Raw genomic sequence first — 24,598 nt, forward strand, 5'->3', positions numbered from 1 at the left:
ATCGCACTTGTGTTTGTGCGCCAACACCTGGTTGCATGCCTGGCCTATGCTGGGTGCTCAATAAAGAGTGAGTAAGTGAATGAAAAATTCATTCTCAGAAACGCCTCAGTTCAAAGCGATGTTAATAACCTAAGGCAGAGTGAGGGCACAGTTTAGAGCAGTGGTCGCCAACTGGTGGGCTGTGGATCACTAGTGGTCCGCGAGGTCCGAAAGGCTGGCGACCGCTGATTTAGAGAGCAATGCACACCTACTGTTGGCCACCCACATCCACCGCTCGCTCCTTCCAGGAGCAGCTCCCCGAGTCTCCCCATGTGTATGGTCCTCAGTAAGCCAAGCAGGGTACCCTTCCCCGCTGAGATGGGTGGATTTCAGGACAGGCACACGCTGCCGTGTGAGCCAGTGAGAATGACTGAGTCCGAGGTTCTGGTGGGAACCCGGAGAGCAGAGCCTCTCCCCTCTGGGTGGGGCCCTGTGGGAAAGCAGGCCTGCAGAGCTGCAGCTCTTCCGCTAACGAGACTGCAGAACAAGGGCCTCTGGAGACGCTTGTAGCCCACAGGATCCAGCCATCCGGAGGTTAAGTCGTACCACTAGCCAGGGGTCCTCAAACTACGGCCCGCGGGCCACATACAAATACAAATATTGTATTTGTTCCCATTTTGTTTTTTTACTTCAAAATAAGATATGTGCAGTGTGCATAGGAATTTGTTCATAGTTTTTTTTTAAAACTATAGTCCGGCCCTCCAACGGTCTGAGGGACAGTGAACTGGCCCCCTATTTAAAAAGTTTGAGGACCCCTGCACTAGACTTTGCAGTGTTATGTATAAAGCAATGCATTCCCTTGATCACTGAAGCAATTTACACTGGGTTCTCTGTAACTTGTAACCAGAAGACTCCTGATACAGCATGTTAGTGTTTGTGGGAAGAATATCAAGCTACACATTTAAAATGCACACACACACACACACACATACACACACACACAAGGAGCAGGTGAGAGTGGACAAGTTACATCTGACAGGCAGTGAAAATTTTTCAAAAAGTCAACAGGGTAGTCCAAAACACAAATATTGAGAACGAGACTCAGATGCCTTTCATCCAGACAGTACTCTTCAGGCCCTCATGGGGTACCCTGTGGTACACTGATGAAAAAATTAAGTTTTATAAAGAACTAGAAAAAGAAATAATGAATGCTTTAAAAAAAAAAAAAAGCCTTTATGAAGACAAAAAAAGGGTTTGGGGATAATTGAATCTGGAGAAAGCAAGTCCTAGAGGCTATTTAACTTGTTGAAAGGTTATGAATAAGGAGGTGACTAAACAGCTGTTCTCCAATTTCACAGGGAAAACAATTAGAGGAAATTGATTTCCATTTAGGTATGAAGTGAAGGCAGGCAAAAGGAAGAAGTGCTTTAGGGAGAACTCTTAAGGAGGAAAAAAAGCTCAGAGAAAAACCTGGGTTTTTATTGCTTTTAGAAGACGTAAAATCCCCTATGTTGATTCTTTAGTCAAACTAGAAAACAAATGCTTGAGAATGTCCTTTATTCATGTATTCACAAACCATGCACCGAATGCCTACTATGGGCGGGCATGGCGCTAGGCACTGGAAATGCAGAAATGCTCAGGATGTGGTGACAGTATATCTAAAGGCTGCCATACTAGCTCCAAGAGCCACTGAGGAAAATACAGACGAGCAACAAGCCAGGGTCCTACCCTCTCCTTTCCCAGCCCCATGCTCAAAAGGAAACAATATAGTTTGGGGGACATCATAACAGCATTCTGAAAGTCAAGCAACAATGCAACCATTAAACAGCAACACAAAACCACAATGTGAAGGCCGTCACAGCCGCACACAGTCCCTTGCTTAATGAGTAATGCTAGCAGCAAATGATTAGAATTCAGGAGACAGTATAGGGCACACTGTACCTTTAAGGATGGTAGAATGTGAGTAAGTATAGGAAAGCCCGGCATCCAAGCAAGTGACACAGCAGGAGACACAGGAGGAGGCAAGGAAGCAGAGGGGGCTCCGGACAGAGGGGCTTGAAGGTGGCGGGAGGATCGGGGAGGTGTGGGATGGAAAATGGAAAAGTGGGTACGTCTTTATACGGCTAAGAATAAAGACCTTTGAACACCAGCCAAACGTCCATCACGTGGGGAATGAGCAGTACTGAACGCATTTGCTTTTGAGCACCAGGAGGAAAGCGCATTTCTGCACAGTGGCTTGGCCTGGCTGTGGAGGTGGCTCCGGGGTTGTTAAGCTCGGGCTCAAGATGGCGAGGGTCTGAACCCACACGGTCACAGTGGGGGAGGTGAGGAAGAGGAGGCACGGGCGCTTATTCACTCCACTCATTTCACGGTGTGTGCTCACTCTGCTCTGTGCTGTGCCGGGGTGTGGAGCAGTCCCTGTCCTCATGGGTCTGGAAAAGGGAGACAAAACCGGCACAAGTGGCGCTCAGTGTGGCCGGGTGTCTGGGAGGCTCCGATTCCTAGGATTTTATTTACATGAGCTGGAACTACAACAGAATGCCAAAACATAAACAGAAAAACCAATCTCCCAAAACATCACCTCCTGTGTCTCGTGGGAGATACTGATTTTTGCTGACAGTTGAGTCATGGAAAAGTATAGAAGCGAATGTGCCTGTGCTGACTGCACTGTACCGAGTGATGGATATGAGCGAGGTCTTTTTTAGTGCAGAAATGCTTCCAGATTTCATCTTTTGAGATATAGTCACACATGTGCCACCTGCCCACAGATAGGTATTTAGATGCTTTCAGAAAATTCATCACCTCTCCTTGATATCTTTTTTTCCCTTCCCTTAATTTAATTTTGATTTAACTTCCTCTTGTCACTGCTTGCTTACAAATCACGGCCTCTATGTCTGGAGTCAATTAGGACTCTAAAGCACCCCACCACGCCTTCATCTGGGGACCCATTTATATATATTTTCTTATTTCAAGAGGTAGAACTAAAAGCCTGTAACTCCAAAAGTTTCCAATCAACCATCACATTCTATTCTTTGGAAAAGTATGCTTCTCTCCGCAGTTAAGAAGAAGACATCAAGCTACATATTTTGGAGGACTATTTCCTTTCCAACTATAGAAAGTTGAATTGTACTCTGGGAATTCATTTGCAAAAAGTGGGCTGAGTGTGTGTAATACATGCTTAATAGCAATAACATTAAAAAAAATCTCTCTACCATTTAAAATTAAATGTAATTTCCTTATTACTTTAATGGAATCCCTTGGAGTTGAAGTATTTAAATAGTCCCTTCACATCAAGTATTCATTATATAATTCCCTCTTAATATTAGGTATATTAGGTATGTAAACTGCCCACTGACAGAATAAAAACACACATTTCCACTGAAACAAAAACAGGAGAGAGACAAGGCAGCTTGATTCAGAATCTGATAATGGGTTACAGATTCCATTCCAGTTCAGATTGAGAGTCAAAAACGCCACAGGAGCCATTTACCACCTCTCACCTTTCAGGGCTTATTTGGAAGAAAAGCATCAACTGCCACATCACTAAGAGAAAATCTGTTTGAGCCTAAATTCTTGACTTTTGCCTGCTGGAATGCTGAGCTAGAAAGGGAGAGAAGGAGAAGTGTATCGCCTACCAACCACCTTAAATAAAGGCAGAGATGCATGGTCCCAAGTCCAGCCTGTGAGGAGGAGGCCCCTGTGGCCCTGACTCTCAGGGTTGGGGCTGCAAGGCAATCGCGTCCACTGCTGGCTGGGACCAGCCTATTGGTTAAACCCATCCTGATCCAAGGATGCTTCACATACACAGGGAAACACTGGAGGGCTGGTGGGCAGACACCTAACCGGAGCCACAGACTGTGGATGCACAGCCTCTACCCACTTCCCAAACCGACACCTCTTCCAACCCTCCCATCTCCTGCTGGAGCCTTCCATTGGCTAAACCCAGTCAGAAGTCGGACAGCTAGTAAACTTATCCCGACAAGAGCAGAGAGCAAAGATGGGGGTGGATCAGGAAGGGCCAAGGGGTAAGACAGGGCACACCCACTACCTGCTTCTACTCCTCCCAGCTACACTGAGCTTTCTCACCCAGAGCCTCTGTCCTGTTCCTGGCCGCTTCTCCTTCCTGTTTCCACATGGAAATCGATGAGGCCCACCTCAATGCCACCTCCCCAGGAAGTCTCCTCTCAACCTCACCCGACTAACCTCTCCGTCCTCTGAATTCGTAACGTTCCTCTGGTGAATTCTCTAATTACTTAGGAGTATGTCTTATGAGTTTACTTATCACTACCTGATGTACACATTTTTATGTATGTTTCCTTATTTACTGTAACTTTCCCATTAGAACATAAGCTTCATGAAAGCAGAGATTTTTCTCTGTCTTATTTTTGCTCTATTCCCAGTGGCAAAAGCAGTGCACAGTCTACAGCAGGTGCTCAATGGATATTTACTGAATGAATGAATGAACGAATGCCCTTTCCAGATTATAATATATTAACGGCCTGGTGAAAGTCATACTCATCTTTCTATTCCAAACAGCAATCTAGGTGCCTTCTTTACACAGAGGAACTCAACAAATATAAGCTGACAACAAGGAAGTTGCCATTTAATGAGAATCTATATTGTGCAAGACAGATGCTAGCAGCTTTACATGCAGTATGGCATTCAATCCCCACAACAACCCTAAAGGTGGTGTGGCAGACCTGTGCCTTCAGGAGTGAGGCCCTCATTTCCCTCCGCTTCCAGAACTGCCAGCTGATGGCCCACAGCAGAAGGAAGCTGCCTCGCCCACCGGCATGGCCCTGCCTAGGGGAAGCCCACATCCAATGGCCAGCCAATGCCTCTCTGGGCAATTCTGAAAGTCATCTCAGCCCAAGTTTTCCATAGGATGACTGTTGAATATACAAGTAAACAAAATAATAAAACAGTGCCCCAAAGACGAAAAGGAATTACACTTTTTTGTATGACTATATGTTGGGCCTTCTTCCTTATTATAATTTTACTAAAACCACAACTTTTCCCCCCTTTTGCCTCCAAAGCATACCTCAACATACATTAACTATTAAAATACAGAAAAATAAATAAACCTGTAGAAGAAGGTAATCGTTGATTTTTTTTTTAAAGTTTGGTTTGGCAGCAATTGTATTTCCCCCGAAACTAGTCAGGCACTTTAAAATGTGTATGACTTATGGTTCAAAATATGCTCCTAAAGACAGCAGACGCTCTGACGACACGCCAAGGAGGAACCGGCCAGAGACCTACCCTGTGGAACTGCAAATGCAGTGCAGTCCAGGTCCTGGGGCAGCACTCACCATGTGTACACCCTGCACTCAGGGAGCCTGGAGGGCGCAGGCAACCCGAGGTACACACACGGCCAGCATCGCTACTTCATCCTGGGCAGGTCACTTCACCTTCTGAAGTTGGTTTCTTCGTGAGTAAAGGGACCTCACTTGCAAGGATAGTCAACTCAGTTACAAAGCTGTCAGCCAGTGCCAGGTAGAGTAGGTGTTCAACAAGTGGTAGCTATTATTATCATTTGTTATTTTTTAGAATGACAGCCAGAAAGCTAAGACATCAATGCAACATTTGTAGGTGATTTTCTTGGATAAGTTAAGAAAACCTGAAGTGAAAAATCCAGCTGAGTTACAGGAAAATTACTCCCTTTACAGGTTTCACTGCAATCTTCCTGTAAGGACAGACCCCTCCATCATGCATTTAATATGTAATTAGATATTGCTTACTCATGAGTTTTCTAATAGAAAGATATTAATTCATTTCCTACCACAGCATCTCAATAAAAACTGTGTCTTTCTAGAGTTTTAATCGTTCTGTTCTACTTTTCATTTCAAAAGTAATGCAGCCAAATAAATTGGTGACACAGAATAATATATGTTGATATGGAAAATGTCCATATTACACTGTAAGTAAAAAAGGCAAGAAAAGAAAAAAAAGAGGGACTACATAACAGCATCATAGAAAAAAATGCTGTTTTTATTTAATAGGAAAAATGTCTGGGAAGATATACATAAAAATTATAACAATACTATTTCTGGTCAATAATATATATGAACTTTATTTTCTTTTTTATTCTGTTTAATGAGCTCTTCCTACTTTTTTTTAAAAAAGTGTTTTTATTGATTTTTAGAGAGGAAGGGAGAGAAGAATACAGAGATAGAAATATTGATGAGAAAGAAACATCATTGATTGGCTGCCTCCTGCACACCCCCTACTATGGATTGAGCTCACCACCCAGGCATATGCCCTGATAGGGAATTGAACCACGGACCTCTTGGTTCATGGGTGGACGCCCAGCTGGGCTGAGCTCTTATGACTTTTATAATCAGATTTTAAATTAGTTAACCTCAAAAACATGCCCCACTGATAAAAGTCCATTATAAGAATACTTAGAGGCCCAGTGTGCTGATTCGTGCACTGGTGGGGTCCCGTGGCCTGGCCTGTGGGGATGGGGCTGAAACTGGCTCTCCGACATCCCGCGAGGGGTCCCAGATTGCAAGAGGGCACAGGCCAGGCTGAGGGACCCCAACGGTGCACGATGGGGCTGCAGAGGGACCGCGGGAGGGCTCAATCACCTGTCTGGCCCATCTTGCCCAGTCCCAATCGGCTAAACCCCAGGAGCAAGCTAACCTACCGGCTGGAGTGTCTGCCCCCAGGTGGTCAGTGCATGTCATGACTGGTCGAATGGTCGAACGAATGGTCGGACACTTAGCATGTTAGGCTTTTAGTATATAGGATATAACCACTATTAAATCAAATAATTTGTGGGAACATACCAAATGAGAACTCTGAAAAACAAACAAACTCATTTTTCTCATCTAGGTGAAAAATTTTGAGTACATAGGAACCTGGGGTGGGAAAGGAAGGCAGAATAGCACAAGGCATGGACTGGGTAGTTGTCATTGCAAAAATCACCTGTATATATGAAAGCCTAAGCGGCCACACCTGGTCCCGGCAGCCCACCAGCTCTGGGGGTGGGCAGACACTCCCTCCCTCAGTAGTCCTGCAGGTCCAATCTCCGGAGAACAGGCCAGGAACCAACAGACCAGTGCCGCCCGCACGATCCTGACAGTGCTGCTGGCCTCCTAGAAGTCAGCCTCGGGCACCGCGGCCACTTCCCCACCCTAGATGCTCTGCAAGGAAGAAACAATATAAAAGCGGCTGCCAGATGGCTCCCGACAACTAGCATGAACATCAGCGGGATGGATCCAGATCCCAGGCCGGCAAGGGCGTCCCACTGCCCGCCCGGAGGGCTGATTGCATCCCGGCCCCACCCTCCTTGGGACCCCACCAGTGCACGAATTTGTGCACCAGGCCTCTAGTTTAAAAATATATCTGGCACCCTGGTCCTGGGTAGCTCACTTGGTTGGAGCATCATCCTGTACACCAAAAGGTTGCCAGTTCAATTCCTGGTCAGGGTGTGTATAGGAAGCAACTGATTGGTGTTTCTCACATCTCTCTCTCTTTCTCTCTCTCTCTCTTCCCCTCCCTCCCTCCCCTTCCTCTCTCTCTAAAAATCAATAAAAACATATCCTTGGGGAGAACACTTGGAAAAAGGGCACTGAGTCACAGAGCCCCTATTGAAAGGTCCTTAAGGATTATGGAGCCAAAGCCTCTCATTAAACAAACAAGATGAAAAAATGAACCCAAAGCAAATAGGAGCTTAGGTGAGGTCTCCAAAATCAGTTACTTAACGGCAAACTCTAAAAGTATTTGTAATGAAAACGTATGCTTTTTCATTATTTTATCAATGTCTCTAAGTCAAGATACGCTGCTGTCACTTCTACTTCGACTAGAAGGCAAACGTTCAGTTTACCGGGTTTGCACATCATCTGTCTAAAAGTACTAGTACACAGCCATTTGAACAGTGACGTGCATACAGCTCAGGGCTCCAGACCAAAGTCCTGACAAGCAGCCTGTGTTCCACTGGGACAAGTAGGAGCTGGCACACTCCAGGATTTACAGACTTCGAGAGCCTGAAAGTTGGGAAGAAAAACGTGCTATTGAGTTTAGAGTTACAACGGTGCCACAGCTTTTCATATCTGCGTGACATGCGTTCATTCAACACGTCTGACCCTCACTCCTCTGTTCACTCACTCCCTATTAGAGGTTCCCCAGGGGCCTCTTTCTAAGTCAACGTTCACCCTAATATGTCTTAAACACATTAGGTTTTTCATAATACATGCCGTAATTAACCACCGTAGACTCTGCTGACACTTCACCCACCAGAGGGAGCCCATATGGATTTCCATGTAAAAAGAAACCTCAAACATCAAGTGTGTATGCATTCTAGAATATTATTCATAATACAATCAATACTGGAGAATCACACATTCTCTTCCTAACCCCCCAAAAGAGAAAAATTAAATGAGATCAGGTATGTAAAGTCCTTAACAGAGTTCCTGACCTACAGCAGAAGCTCAAAAATAAACTGATTTTCTAAAATGTGTATCCTCCTATTAGTCATAGTGCTCAAAGTAAATAAGCTTGTATTCTGACTTTAACACAAGTCGGTGTGAGCTCAGTGACAGCTGTCCTGACAGATGATTCTCCCCTCAGCGTGTTGACAGATCTGGTTCTCCAGCTTGCAAGACAGAACCAGACCCTGGGCAGGAAGAATTAATTCACAGCGTCACCCAGAGGAGACCGTTTCAGCAGCCCCACTCAGGTACGCGACTCGATGAACTGCTGGTGACTGCCAACTAGAAACCGAGGAAACTGGGAACTCTTTGACCCAGTGCAAATTTCTCTTGGCACGAAGGAGAAACGGACTGACCATCCCTGACCATCATGCTGCTAGGACATGTGATGCAGTCATTGCCACCAGATGCATTTCCTTCCAGGAATGAGAAAGCACACTGAGAAGACAGACGCTGCTAAGAGCCTGGCATGCAGAAGGGCCCAGTGAGTCTCTGTCCCCATCTGCAGTCCGGTGAGGCTAACATGCCTTGTACGTCTCACCATGTGAAGGGAGGCCCAGCCCAGTACTGGCTGGACTTGTGAGGCAGACCTCCAATCTCCATACAGCTCAGCCACTGAGCCACACTGGCCAGGCAAGGGCTCACTATTACTATCACGAAAAGTCTCCAGCACTGAGTTCTGCTTACAATATTCACTCGGTTATTACGATCCGTAAAAACATAGCATCGTGCAGCTAAGAGAGGCCTCGGAGAATGTTAACACAATGGTTTTAACCTCTGTGTCCCTGAGCCCTCTGGTTGGTTCCATAAGGGCTCCTCAAGAAGGGAGAAGGGTGGTAGAGAGCAGGCTGCCTAACCCCTCGCCACACCCTAACCTAGCCTCAACCAAAGCTGCTCCTATTTCATTTGCGAAAAGCCTTCTGCATTAAATAGAATAAAAAAGATATGATTCAACATGCTCATGTTCTGTTTGAAGCCTGCATCCTTGACCTATGGTTTCCTGATCTATTCCTGTCCTGCTTGGCCCTATCACCTGTCATTCTGGCTTCTCACTGACCCCTGGCACCTGCTGCCCGATACGGCTTTTTCAAACCCTGCTCCCTTGACTGAAATCCTGTTTAAGTAGAACTATACTCAATCCTTGAATAAAATCTATTTCCAGCTACCTGGTGGTCCCGGTTCAACCTTTAGGTCCCAAATTTGGCACATACGTCAACAAAACGTCTCAGAAGCAAACCAAGGAGGACCTGTGGAATCATGCTGAGAGTTGCGGCTGTCGTACGTACCTGAGTTGTTATACTATTTAGGTGTCTGCTTCTCCATTAGACTGTGGTAGGAACCCATCTTCATAATAGAATACATTTTATTTAATAAAATAAAAGCTACCTTTTACCTCATGTTTACTCCAGGTGCTGCACTCAGTGTAAATGCATGCTGTGCACTATTGAGGAATGTTAGAATCACTCCTTCCTAGAACTGGAAGGAGCCCTGGACAGAGGTCAACTAGCTGCAAAACTGAAAGCAAAGTGAGCCCCTGGATTAACACTCCTTCATTAACTCAAGAAATATTACTGAGTACCTATGTCCTTAGGACCTACGGGTTCAGTGCTACAAAGCACAAGGTCTTCGTTTTCATGAAGCATATGTTCTATAGATAAATGATAAATAAATGGATACCCGATGTGTTAGGTAATGGAAAGAATAAAGCAGAGTAAAGTACAGAAAAAGGAAGCTGCTTTATACAGGGCAGTTGAGGAAGGTCTCATTCAGGCAACATTTGAGCAGAAACCTGAAAATCAAACCATGTTGAATTTGGGAGAAAAGTATTCACGTAGAGGGAACAGCAAATGCAAAGGCCCTGAGGTAGAAATGTGCCCGGTGGTGTGAGAAAGGCAAAGAGGCGAGGGTGCGGGAGTAGAGTGAAAAGAGTAAGGGGAGGTGAGGTCGGAGAAGTAGGGACCAGGACACCTGGCTGTGGATCACTTTGAATTTCACCCAAGAATTCAAGATAAGCAATTTCTAAGAAAATAAAAAATCAACTACATTTAGCTTGCATGAAAGCAATGTATAATAAAGAGAACCTTATCAGCACGCTTACTCTGAAAATAGAATTCCCAACAACTCAGGGCCACTATTACCTTATATGTAATCAAAACATCTTTGTTTAACAGAACTCACTGCCACACACAGTCTAAGCTCTCAGTCTTACCAATGTGGAACCTGAGGCTCCGCGAGATTACGTGGCCTGCCCACTGAGTGGCTGGCCTTGAGCTACAACACAGGTGTCCTGTGCTTTTCATTGGCCCCTGCTCCCTGGACAGGCTGGCTGCTTAGAGGCGCCTGGTTTCCCGTGTGGTGCATTCCCTGGCCTCTGTGGGTATTAGTTTTCCCACGTGTCAAATGAGAAGCCTGTACAACATGAACTTAAGACCCTTTAGTACACAAAGAACATGAAGTACACGTGGTTCAGCTGTAGGTATACAGGTTGTTTCTACTCTGTGTCAGGTAAGATGTCAAGCAGATTGTAACTTGAATGTCAGGCCCAAGGATTGGCGATGGTTGTCCGGGGCACAGCGTTGTGCGGGTTCTGAGCTATACAGATGTGCTGGGACATCAGCGGGGCTGATGGCGGTTAGGGGCATCATAAATAGCATGCATTTTGTCAGGAAGAAAATGAAGAGCTGCCATATGAGGCACCTCCAGGCACATCCCCACGCCCACAGCCTGTCACTACAAACTCCCATATTCCAGTTTTTCATTCCCTCCCCCCGAGCTGAAGATAACTGGGCAGGGTGGAAGCAAGTCAGGCACCGTGCTAGACACTGTGAAGGCTGTTTTTGTTGGATTTGCCTGCCCAACATCCCTCCCTCCATACTCCTCAAAGGAACACTCCCCTCCAAGGTTCTGGCAGGGCAACAACCATAGTATTCAACCCACCCATTGGAGCAGACACGACCTGGGCCATTTGAAGGATCGTAATCCTCTGATGCCAAAATGAGAGCTCAGGATCCAACCAGAACCAATGAGAGTCCTTTCCTGGGGTTTTATGGAGAAGAGCTAGAAAAAGAAGCTCCAGCCACTTCCCAGCTGTCTGGGCAAAGGCATCTCCATTTGCTCAGGTTCATTTACAGTATTAGATTATTGTCATTTGCAACCGAAAGAATGCACACTCATGCAGGCACTTGCATACCTTTTCTCATTCCACCTGCATAACAACCTTATTTTAGAAGTGAGGAAACAGAGGTTAAGGATCTTGTCCAAGTTCATACAGTAAGTAAGGGGCATTCCAATTCATAAAGTAAGAGACATCCAATTCAGGGCTTTCTGCTCTAAATACCATTCAGTCTCCAGTTATGAATTCAGTATTAACTTTAGAAGAAGACTCACTGCTGTCCTAAAGGCCCAAAAATGAATTTTTGGTTTAAAATTATAGTGGAAATTAAAGGTAGGAGGATGGCGGTTGGGGGCATCATAAATAGCGTGCAAGCACCTGGCTTCTACTTCTGACCCTGTGCCACGATCGCAGATATTAGGACTCTGGGCAAGTCGTTTCACTTACCTGGGTATTAGTTTTCCCACGTGTCAAATGAGAAGCCTGTACAACATGAACTTAAGACCCTTTAGTACACAAAGAACATGAAGTACACGTGGTTCAGCTTTAGGTATACAGGTTGTTTCTACTCTGTGTCAGGTAAGATGTCAAGCAGATTGTAACTTGAATGTCAGGCCCAAGGATTGGCGATGGTTGTCCGGGGCACAGCGTTGTGCGGGTTCTGAGCTATACAGATGTGCTGGGACATCAGCGGGGCTCCCATGGCCACAGGGGGAGAGAGGACAGCTGCATGCTGGCCACACGTCTGTGGTCACTGACCGAGCGTTCACCCTGACAGAGGAACGCTGCTGTCTCCACTACTGCTGCTATGAGTACCGCACCGGGTTTCCGCCGATTCCTTCACGAACTTGCTTGGTTCCCCTTTGCGAGCAAGGAATGAAAGTACAAGAATGCTAAGTGGCTTAGGGGGTCTAGCTTGACCCCAAAGATGAAAATAGTCTAGATGGCCGACATGGAGCTGAGGTGGGGAGTGAAGGGGAACAGTAAGAATCGGTATGGTTCTGTATGATACACGCAGTCTCATTGGATATGGTTCTGTATGATACACGCAGTCTCATTGGATATGGTTCTGTATGATACACGCAGTCTCATTGGATGTGGTTCTTTATGATACATGCAGTCTCATTGGATGTGGTTCTTTATGATACATGCAGTCTCATTGGATGTGGTTCTTTATGATACACGCAGTCTCATTGGATATGGTTCTTTATGATACACACAGTCTCATTGGATATGGTTCTATATGATACACGCAGTTTCATTGGATATGGTTCTGTATGATACACGCAGTCTCATTGGATATGGTTCTGTATGATACACACAGTCTCATTGGATATGGTTCTGTATGATACACGCAGTTTCATTGGATATGGTTCTGTATGATACACACAGTCTCATTGGATGTGGTTCTGTATGATACACGCAGTTTCATTGGATATGGTTCTGTATGATACACGCAGTCTCATTGGATATGGTTCTGTATGATACACACAGTCTCATTGGATATGGTTCTATATGATACACGCAGTTTCATTGGATATGGTTCTGTATGATACACACAGTCTCATTGGATGTGGTTCTTTATGATACACGCAGTCTCATTGGATATGGTTCTGTATGATACACGCAGCCTCATTGGATATGGTTCTGTATAATACACGCAGCCTCATTGGATATGGTTCTTTATGATACACGCAGTCTCATTGGATGTGGTTCTTTATGATACACGCAGCCTCATTGGATATGGTTCTGTATGATACACGCAGCCTCATTGGATATGGTTCTGTATAATACACGCAGTCTCATTGGATATGGTTCTTTATGATACACGCAGTCTCATTGGATGTGGTTCTGTATGATACACGCAGCCTCATTGGATATGGTTCTATATGATACACGCAGCCTCATTGGATATGGTTCTTTATGATACACGCAGTCTCATTGGATGTGGTTCTGTATGATACACGCAGCCTCATTGGATGTGGTTCTTTATGATACACGCAGTCTCATTGGATATGGTTCTGTATGATACACGCAGTTTCATTGGATGTGGTTCTTTATGTTACACGCAGTCTCATTGGATGTGGTTCTATATGATACACGCAGTCTCATTGGATGTGGTTCTTTATGATACATGCAATCTCATAAGAGCCTAAAGCTTTGATTATCAGTCCCAGTACTGCCATGCCCATTTTACAGGAAGGGAAAATGAGGCTCAGGTAACAGGACTGTCCACGTCACCCACTTCTAAGTGGCAGGACCCAGTTTCAAATGTAAGTCTTCTAACTCCCAGTCCTCGTCCTCTCTCCACTCCCAGGGTCCCCATCGGTCCCACAGTCCAAGTAAGTTAAACTAACCAAGCTCATCATTGTTTGCAGTTGTTCAGATGTAAGTTTCTCCCTTATAAAGCAAAACTTGAAATATCGTTACTAATTTGTTCGTAATTTAATGGGTAGACATGCACGGGGCATATATAAACGAGCATAAGGTCACCTGTCCCCACACCTTCGTATATAACTCTCCTCAGCCTGAGGCGCCCTTCTTCACCCTGTCGGCCCGGAACCAACTACTCCTCTTTCAAGGCTTGTCTCAGGAACCATCGCCTCTAAACAGCCATTCCTGGCGCTCAGGTACAACTGAACACACTTCCTCTGTGCCCGACACATCCGCTAGGCTTGATGGCACTGCGTGGTGAATACATTTGCTTCCCCCACCAGTCCTTTTAAATTGTGCTATAAACCTATCAATAAACATCTGGCCAACCCCCGCCCCCGCCAATGCCTGACGATCCCCTGCGAACTGCCGCTCCTTCATTCATGCACATCTACTCGTTTAAAAAACATGAGTGTCTGCAGAGTACCAGGTATCGGACTGTGCCTAACAGAAGTGGATTTACCCTGACATTAGCGAAGTGGAAGCTTCACTTGCGCCTCCCAAAGCGCGGAACCATCTTTTGTCATTTTGCATTTTTATTTCTTTTTTAAAATTAATTAATTTATTTTTTTTAAAGAATAGGTTAGAAATGACGCCAGCAATCTCGACGCAGGCTGGTTATACAGGGCCCAAAACTAACGAGAGATTGTGGAATACACGATCCACTTAGGTCTCACTGAATGGCAAATCACTACTCTGGACCCCAGAAAGTTTTCTTGTTCTTGTTACAGTCAGTTCATTTTCCAGATGACAGCTCTAAACCATAACAACCACGTTTCATCGGGCATCCTGGGCCTGCGCAGACACGACCCCGACCCGACGCAAGCGCACACCGAGCCCCTACATCCCTTTTTGCATTTTTATTTCTTAAAGAGTCCAGACCGAACCGTGTATATGGGGGGCCACCCAAAAACAACATCCCCCTGGTGCCAAGGATACAGAGGTGACCAAGGTAGACACCCCTTGCAGAGCGTCCTCTCCCCCTGCAGAGTTTCGTGGGGAAGACCGACAACCATTTGTTCATTTTATATATGTGTGTATGTGTGTGTGTGTGTGTGTGTGTGTGTGTGTAAATTGATTTCAGAGAGGAAGGGAGAGGGAGAGAGAGACATCAATGATTCGCTCTCATCATTGATTGGCTGCCTCCTGCACGCCCCCCACTGGGGGTTGATCCCGGCAACCCAGGCATGTGACCGGAATGGAACCCGGGACCCTTCAGTCTGCAGGCCGACGCTCTACCCCCTGAGCCAAACCGGCCGGGGCCACCTGTTCCTTTCTATCTGCCCTCAATACGAACGGTACACAGAGCCACCGTGAGTGGGGCCCGGGGTTCTGCAGCCAAGCCCGCCCGGCCCCGCCCTGCGGGGGAAGGTCCCTGCTCTCCGCCCGCGTGTCCAGGGAACGGAAAGCAGCTCCGATGGCTGCAGTGTGGAGTGTTTGCGAAAGATGACCCCACACCAGCCTCCCGACCAGCTGATCCCTAGATGCGCCCTCATCTATCGTGGGAGGCGAGGGGAAGGGAGAGGTCAGCGGACGTGACCCTTGACCTCAGCGCGGGGGCGGGGGAGGGAGAGAGGAGCAGGAAACGAGGAAACCCTGGAGGCAGAGGCACTGTGGTCAGTGCAGCCACAGGAAAGCGCGGGACCTGGGGAAGCTTCCCCGGCGGCGCCCAGGGCTGCGGCGACAGCGAGCTCGCCCTCCCTCAAAGCCGCCCCAGAACTTGGCGGACTGAGCTTCCCAAGCGTCTCCCCCCGTCTCCACCCCCACCCCTCCCCCGCCAGGGAAATGTGCTCCCCAATGCACGTCCCCATTCTTCGAATCGAGGCTGTTCCCTTCCCGAGGCAGCTGTCGGCTGCCGGGGGCGAACCCTCCTGTCCCCCCTTCGGACCACTTTTCTCCAGGCGCTTCTGTCACACTCGCTCGTGGGACAGGGTCTGGTCTGGTTCCGGGGTCCGCGTCGCGGGCCCGAGCCCACCGCCTGCCCGCCGTTTCCATAGCAACCAGCTCACCACTTCGCGCGCCCGGCTGGAGAAGTCGCCCTTGGGCCGGGGGCTGCGGCGGAACAACTCGTCGCGGGTGCCATCGACTCCGCCGCCCACCGCCACTCCCAGCGCTTTGTTCCGAGTCTTCACGGTCTTGACGCTGGCCCGGAACAGGAGTGTGATGTCTACCGCCATCACGCCCCGCACTGACAGCCCGGCACCCGGCTGGCCCACGTCAGCAGCCGGCGACCACTGCGCGAACCCGGCCGCTGGAGGACCGGTCCGGCACTGCACGCCTCCGCCCGCCAACGGCGACGCGAGCACAAAGGTTCCGGCCTCCGCCCGCCAACGGCGACGCGAACACAAGGTTCCGGCCTCCGCCTGCAAGCAAATAGGTTCCGCGCTCTGCCTGCCCGAACCCCGAGATGCGCACACCCGCGCCCCTCTCTCCGCCATACAGCTTCCTTCTGCCTATGGAGAAAGTGAGAAAGAAATGACAAATCCCTGACAATGATTCTGTATTGCATCAATGGCCCTTTGTGTCATGGAGACACTAGTGAGTTTTTGCCTACGCGAAGGTAAGGCTGGGGCAGAGCAGAAGAGCGGTAACTAGCTCTGGGTACTGTAGGGACGGGAGTGAATTAGGGTAAGAGGGGGACCAGGACCCAGGAAGGAGGCCGGGGCATAGGGAAGGGTTTTCAGTGGGAGGGGGCTGAGCTACACCAAACCTTCAATGTGAGTATGTGTTTGGTGCAGTTTTTGCTTGTTTTTTTTTTGGGGGGGGGGAGAGGGGGAGGGTTGGGAACAGGAGGGTCGAACAAAGGTCTAAGTTTTCTCTGGATCTGCAAGAGCAGAGAAGATTGTGGAGATGAGACACAAGTGAGACCAAAACATCAGGCTATCCAAGGCCCACGTGACCACAAGTGCAAGCTATCCCTAGAAAAGTCAGCCGGGAGGCCACAGACTGGGGCTATGAGATTCCGCTTTCATCCTTCTATTTTATTCTCTTAACCTCAGAGGGCCAGGGACCTTCAGCCGACAGTGGGCTGATAACTATTTGAAACCCCGTAAAGCTGAGGGGATATGGATGCAAAGGGAGAGCAGGTGGAGGGATGCTGCCGACAGCCCCGTTGGACGTAGCACCTAACGGAGGTTTCATAAGTAAGAATATTTCATGCATTAGGCCAGGCGCTCTGCTCTGGAAGAGAGCAAGGCACATGGGAGTTCCCCTCCAGCCCCACCTCTGCACCATCGGGATGGATGCAGGCAGCGTGGACTCATTTGGGGACTTTCATAGACATCCTTCAGTGCAGCCTCGGCCAGAAAGAGCATCTGTTGCCACCCATGAGTGGCGTGTGCTGTGGGTGAGAAATAGCTGCCAGCCGCCCAGAAGTCACTGTCGCAGCCCTGAGAAAGGTTGCTTGGATGACCCTGCTGCCTCAGGAAAGGTGGTGTAAGCAGGCTTTTGCCGCATGGAAGGTGCCCAGTGCCCGGAAGTGGGAATTCTCGTGGGGTAGCACGGGAAACCTGAGTTTTCTGGACCCATGGAAGCATGAACGTGCCACGATAACATAGGAACTGGAGACCCTCTGCGGTGGTCTCTGTTCACTCATCGGCGGGGCCTCTCCCCAGGAGAGGGTGATAGTTGCTAGACCTGTTGATGACAGCCTTGGCCATAAAAAGCAGCATGTGTTGCAAATTTAAGAAATCCCACATGCTCCACTGCTGGCTTTACCTTCTGCCATGACAACCCATAATAGTCCAGTGTTTCCTCAGCCTGGTCCCTGAGAGAAGATGCCATGGAGCACAGCCAGCCGAGAACGTGTGCTGGCCGTGCGAAGGCACCCTTTGTTCTCGATGTCCGTGGAGACGCGTGGTGGTTGTTATGCAGCATAATTAGGCTATCTTGATGGATAAAACCCATATCCAGATACCTGCCAAAGCAAGACGATTGGATGCCTTCTTCTCCCACCATCATTCCTGCTTGGGAACTGCAAGCCCGGACCTGAGGCAGAGACAGGCCCACGGCCGCTGAGCACCCAGTGCCTGCTGGTGTGCACTCCCCCGGAGCCTCAGAGAGTGGACACCACTGAGCAAAAGGCTGCAGAAGGGAATGGGAGGCCGTTGTGTTAACCTTCATCCGTATTGGACCTGTAGCTTCTGGACACTAGACATTCCTAGTTTAAAAAATAAAGAAGAAGAAGAATCCCAGGAAATAGCCAAGGATGAGTAATAGGCAAAGCAAACAAACAAACGAAAAACACTTGAGATTTGGACACGGAACGATCTGGGCTTGAACTCCAGCTTCCCTGCTCACTGGCTGTGTGACTTTAAGTGAGTTACTTTACCTCTCCGAGCCTTGTCTGAAAATGTCTGAGAAACAGGAACACCTATTTACCACTTCTGCTTCTATGAGCAGGAATTTCTTCCTAAATACACTTTCCACCTCCCGCCAGAGCCAGTGCGAGCCATCTGGTTGCTGGACAACGGCCAGCAGCCTGCATTTTTTCAGTTGCTTGGAGCTGATCTCTCAACGTTTCTGAGCTGAGGACATGGGCTCTTTTGCACATGTCAGCGGGAGGAAGGGATTGGGAAAGGGGTCCGTTCTGCATACTTGTACTTCACCTTGGGAGGGAGCTAGGCACTAGAACGTTACCAGACCTCTCTCCATCTCTCTCTCCCTCAATTTGATTATCTCTGCAAACCAGCCTTCCCTGGTTCTCAGTTCACGTGGCCGAACACGGGCCACCGTCAGCTCCTGAGTTTATATGCTTCTCGTCACAGCTGTATCAGTTCCAAGCCCAGACTCTGAGCATGCAGGAGAACATTGGCCCAGCTTGGGACAGACATCCGCCCCTGGTCCAGTCAGCTATGGCTCAGCATCCAGAGTCATGAGGTTCAAACGAGACTGTCAGGACATATTCTGACGGTTGGGGCTAGTTTCCTGGAACAAATTAGCACAAACATAGTAGCTTAAAACAATGCAAGTTTGCTGTCTTCTAGTTCTTGAAGTCAAAATCTCAAAATGGGTATCACTGGGCTGAAGCCAAGGTGTGGGCAGGGCTGCGCTCTCTCTGAAAACTGTAGGGGAGGATCCACTTGGCCTTCTCTGGCTCCTAGAAGGCGCCCATCTTTCTTGGCTTGTGGCCCCTTCCTCCATCTCCAAAGCCAGCGATAGCGGGGCAAGTCCTTCTTACAACCCATCAGCCTGACACCTCCTTTCTCTTCCGCATGTAAGGACCCTTGTGATGACGGGGGGGGGGCGGGGCCCTCAGGTGGTCCAGGGTAACCTCCCACTCTGGAGGCCAGCTGATGACCAACCTTCATTCCATCTGCCGCCCCATTAGCCCTGGCCATGTATCAGTATATTCACACATGCCAGGTGTATGGATTTGAACGCCTTCTGCCTACCACAGGGGCTCGCTCCAACAGAAAGGTGGGATGACCATGAGCTGGGCTTGCGCTCCTGGCGTGTCTTCCCAGATGAACAGAGAAGAGATCCACGCTTTTCCATTTCTCTAGCAACACTCCGGGGGGCTACAGAAATCAGGGAGACGGGAGCACTGCCCTAAAGGGTTCTCCCACAGGCGGCTTTCCCACGCCGGAAGGACAAGGGTCCCTCTGAACTCTTCTGGCGCTGCCTGCCTCTCCCGAGGAACGGTCCCACGTGGCTTAGCCCATCTTAAAGGACACAGCTTGTAACAACGTAATTAACAGTTTCCAAAGTTCAAGTCCGCTCTCTCCCTTCACCCCCACAGGGTTGGAAGGTGGTGCCACTTCTTCCCAGCACTCACTTCGTCCACCCCAGGAGTTTCATAAATCACCTCGTAAAAGCTCATTTACTGGTTTCCCCAACATAATGGCAGAAATAAACTGCTCGGGACGCACTTGGCCACTCGCTCCAGGAAACGTGTCCAGCCATCGCTGGCTTTGGCAACGGAGGAAGGGCCTGGTATCTTGGTTTCCAGCCTGGACTCCTATCCCCTTTGCTTGCTGACAGTATCTCCCAGAATTAGGACTACCGAGTCCGCGACTTTTTATTGAGTTGGATGGCAAATCACAGAATAAATGCTTTCCTTTGCACTTTAAAAGGATTTAATAGGAAAATATTTTTCCTACATCCTGTTTCAAGGGGAAAATGTGATTTTAGGGGACATTTTATAGTTCACAACAGGATATTGAAGGGCATTTGGTTTTGCTTAGTTTATTATGACTGTGTTTCTCTAGCATGAAGTGGTGTTTTTGTGTGATTATTTAGATAAATCTGATTGAGGTGGGTGGATCGCCATAGAATTATGGAAATTTAGGATTGGAAAGGGCCTCAAATATCATACATCCAACACCCTTGTATTTCGGATGAGGAAGCAAGTGGCTGGCCCAGGATCACACCTTGAGTTCATGGGGGGAAATGAGAATAGATTCTTCATCTCCCACCTGTTCAATACTCTCAAGCCAGGTTTTTTTGGGGGGTGGGGTGGAGTAGGGGGAGTGACATGCATACAAAGGGATCCGTATGTATCTGTAAGTACTTTTGAATTTGAGAATTGGGGTAATTAAGTGTGGACTTGAGTATGTGTCATCCATTCACCCATCCATCCTTCCTCCCATCCATCCACTCATCCACTGTCAGTCATTCACTCACCTATCCATCCATCGTCAGTCATCCACTCATAGTACAAACACGTTTTGTCAGTACGTGGCCCTGTGTTAGGTACTGAAAATATAAAAACAGACCTAAAGTCTCCACCTGGGAACGGGTCAAAGACTAACGGGGCAGACAGATGTATTCATAGACCATTACAATGGACCACAACAGGGGCGCAAGCAGAGTTTGCCGTTTTTAGACGTCCCTGAAGAATTAAATTAAAAAACCACTTTATGAATCACCCACCTACTCTCCATAGATAGGAAAAGACCATGAATTAGAAAGGGGTCTTGACCCCAGAAATAAGGTGATTCTTGTGGTCCTTTCCAGCCCTTTCAGCCACCCCAGCCTTGACGGGACGCTGGAGCGGAACCAGGGCCTCGCCCGGCGTGGGGGCCAGGGGGGCTCCAAGTCGGACAGCCCTGCGTTGGAATCCCAGTCACTTATTAGGAGGGAGACCTTTGGAAGGTATTTCTTCATCCATGAACTAAAGATAAAAACACCCACCCAGCAGGGTTGTCGTGGGCGTTCATGAGAGGACCTGCAGAGGTGTAGCAGCTCTGGCGCTGAGCTGGTCCTACAAATGGAACCACGGCCCCGAGGGTGTCGAGGACGGGAACAGATTACACGTCACGGCTGGAGGCGGTGGCGAGTCTTCCTCACACACGGGAAGGAGCCTCATTTTACTTCCGGTCCCCACATCACCCAGGAACGTGGGGCTCACGAGGAAGGCGGAGACAGGGCCTGGGTGAGTGTCAGGATGACAGGAAGCACTCAGTAATCGGCTGCCGTGGTTTGGGCCAGTCTCCGAGAGTGTTCCTGGGAGTAGGAGCATTCATTCTGGAGACAAAACTCAGGTGGATGAAATAGGGCCCTCCCGTGGACCAGGGGGTGGGGAGCAGTGTCCCCTGTTCTGCTCTGGACTCGCTGAGAGGAACCGGGCTTACACTGGCACGTGGGGGATCCAGGCTACACGGTAGAAGAAGGTCCTGGATGCTGTGGTGTTGGACTTTGGGATGAGTCATCAAGATGTTCAATAGCGGACAGTGTCTCTTCCGGCCACGCGTCTTTACGTGTAGGAGCACTCGCTGGCTGCGTGCAGGGACGGCAACACTCTCAAGCTCTTTCCTAACCGGGGCGCCCGTGATCCTGGCAGAACCCTCCAACTCAGGGCCAGGAGGCTCCGCCAGAGGAAACCGCCACCCCAGATAGCAGCTGGCAGTTCCCTCTGGCCGTGTCCAGGTTGGGCATTCCTCAGATGCCACCACGGCTATGGAGCTCCTCCAGCGACCACGCACCTCCCCTCCTTGAAATTTATTAAGAAATTCTCTGTAGGGCCTCTTTCACCAAAAGTGCATTTAATAAAGCTTGGAATTTCCTCGCAACACATTGATTCTGGTTGCTGTGTTTTCAGGTCTCCGTGATGACTTGTCTTCGCCTCTCGGCTTGGTAGGCCTGGGGCAGGCCAGCACAGCGGGTTCCACACATTGTCAATAACCAGGAATCGGCCTGTGGCTGGAGCTCTCCCCGGCCCCTCTCAGAAAGGCCAAGTTTCTCCTTGTTCCTCTAGGAAGCTTTTAAGCCAGCCGCTGCTTTTAATAATTATTCATGAAAAAGGCAGGCAACTTACAGCTCGAAGTGCAAAATTGAACACGAAAATCTCACTGTGACCATCAGTGGGAATAGTTTTGAGTCCTGTCCCCCCCCCGCCCCCCCCCCCCCCCGCCCGCCAAAAAAAAAGTAGCCTCTGATGGGTTAGGTTTGTGTTTTAAAAATAGATTGAAAGTTGAGTGGCTGTAACTTGGAAGAGGTTTTAAACAAAGAGCCTGTGTGTTGGTCATTCAGCAGTTACCAAATATGCCCCATACACCTTAAAGTACTTCGTTAGAAATGCCTAATTTATTCTAGTAATGCCCTAACTGAGTTCACAGAAATCCCTAATTATACCCAAAGGGCTTTCACAGGCTCGATGCCTCCATGACAAGGCATGGTTCCGAGTGAGCCCAGCCCGGCCTGTGCCCCTGGTTGTGGAAGGAAGGAGTGAACGTCTCCAACACCAAACAGACTTGCTCTTATCAGGCAGGTCTCCCACAGAGCCCAGAGAGTGTGCAAGTCCTGATGGCACATTCCTGCCCACACGGGGTTGCAAAGGGAGGAGAGGCAGGGCAGCTGCTCGGCCCAGCGTCGGCCCAGCACGGGGCCTAGCTCTCCGTTCCTGAGGCGCCCATGGCACCCTCTGGAATGCCCTCAGACCTTTGTTCTTTTCTTCCCTTCCTCCTCCTCTGACTCCTTGGTCTATGGAAGCCCTGGGGTCCTACCAGTTATTGGGTTCCATCCAAGCTTTCAGTGCAAGCTCTGCTGCCTCCTTCTCTACCCCACGTCTCCTCCTTCTCCTCCTCCCCTTGAGTTGTAGTCCCTCTACTTGTCTTCACCGTGGGGAGTATAGGTTCTAGAAAATGACAGATGAGAGTGGAGTAGAACATCTCATTCCCTACACGTAGATAAACTGAAAGTGCTTGGGTGACTGGTTGTCATTAATAGAGGTAGGGGGTGATGAAGATGATGACGATGAAGATGATGACGATGATGACAATGATGAAATGGATAGCTTACAAGCACTATTTTAAATGCTTATGAATAGTAAACCACACAATCCTAAGCGGTAGGTAATCTTATTGCCACTTTATAGTTATGAAAAATAAAGGCACAGAATGGTTAAGATCCTTGCCTAAGGTCACACAGCTAGTAAGTAGCAGAGGGGAGTGGAACCCAGGTGGCAAAATCTGAACGGCCTCCCGTGAAGACCGTCATCACATTGGGGGTGTCTGGTGGCCAGCCAGGTGGGAACGGGGAGTAGCTGTAGCAACTCTGGCTTTGAGACCAGAGGTGACCCCAAAACCAGAGCTCAGGGGCCCTCTCTCAGGCTCCTGGCCTGGCCAGACCTCCCCCTGGGCTGCTCTTGCAGCCCTGCCTTGCCAGCTGATCAACCTCTTCTCCTTTTCTCCAGTCACTCACTCCCACCCACACAGCCTCCTCATTCAAACCACTCAACCCCACCCCAGGCGTCTCCAGGCTTCCTGTACAGCCTCTGCCCTCGGCGTTACTCCTGGTGTGGAGATTTCTGCCTCACCATTACTCTGTTGCCCACCCATCAAACTCCGGGCTCCCTTTCCCATCAGCCTCCCCAAAGCTCACACTACCCACAGCATCCCCAGAGGAGTTTGGTTTAGATTAGAGCGAAGATGCAGCTGCAGCACCATCTCCTCGCCGGAGCATTCTCCAGGCAGCTCTCATTCTGCTCTGCTCTCCCCGTCCCCCCTCTGCTCCAGCTGCTGGAGCAGGGAAATGCCACGGCCCCATTCAGAGAAAATGCTTTACACAGAATAGTTTCTAAACTTACTGCAGGAGGGGGGCAGACAGCAAAAGGACACCGTAATCAGGGCGTGTTTGCACACATTCGATATCTTCCCACTGGCTGAAGTATCATCTTCCTAAAAGAATGAGGTCTGGACAAAAGCGGGAGGACAGAAGTATGCTCTCTCTTGGTAAAGCTTCAGGGCTCGGGAAGTTTACCATCCTGGAGGGGGCAGGCGGCGGGGGCAGCCTTGGCGGGGAAGGGGAGGGGCAGGCCTGTTTGGCGAGGATGTGCGGTCAGACTGAAATTGTAGGGCTGCCCCTGTGGGTACAGACAGGAGGAGGAGCCTCTGCATGTAGCTCGCTATCTACCCATCGATTTCACCGTCCCTCACCCATCCGTCAGCTAGCTAACTCACTCTCCACCCAGCCTGTCAACACGGATATTCCACCTGGTTTTCAAAGGCCAGAGATCTGGACCCAAGCACAGCAGGGGAGGAGCAGGCCAGGCAGGGAGCAGGGAGAGCCCTGGTCAGTTTCACTATCCCCTGAGGACAAAGGGGGAACCCTGGGTTTGGTGTCAGGCACCGCTGGTTTTGAATCCTGACCACCATTGACTAGCCCTCATTTATTTTTTTGTCTTTAAGATCAGAGTCACACT

General features: G+C 48.9%; 1 protein-coding gene across 2 annotated transcripts in view; it reads right to left on the reverse strand.

Moving 5' to 3' along the window:
* The window catches only part of STX18 (syntaxin 18), an 81,243-nt gene extending 65,058 nt beyond the window's left edge, over window positions 1-16,185 (reverse strand). The window contains exons 1-2 of one of the 2 annotated variants that reach the window (XM_081101623.1): window positions 15,966-16,161; window positions 2,363-2,411 (exon numbers count right to left, since the gene is read on the reverse strand). In XM_081101623.1, the coding sequence (XP_080957749.1) occupies window positions 2,363-2,407 (45 nt within the window). In that variant the 5' untranslated portion in view covers window positions 2,408-2,411; window positions 15,966-16,161. Of the gene's footprint in view, window positions 1-2,362; window positions 2,412-15,965 lie in introns of both variants that reach the window. The other variant, XM_081101622.1, reaches the window with a different exon arrangement.
* Window positions 16,186-24,598: the final 8,413 nt, after the last annotated feature.

This window comes from Myotis nattereri, assembly GCF_964212035.1.
Source record: "Myotis nattereri genome assembly, chromosome: 1".
NCBI classification, from domain to species: Eukaryota; Metazoa; Chordata; class Mammalia; order Chiroptera; family Vespertilionidae; genus Myotis; species Myotis nattereri.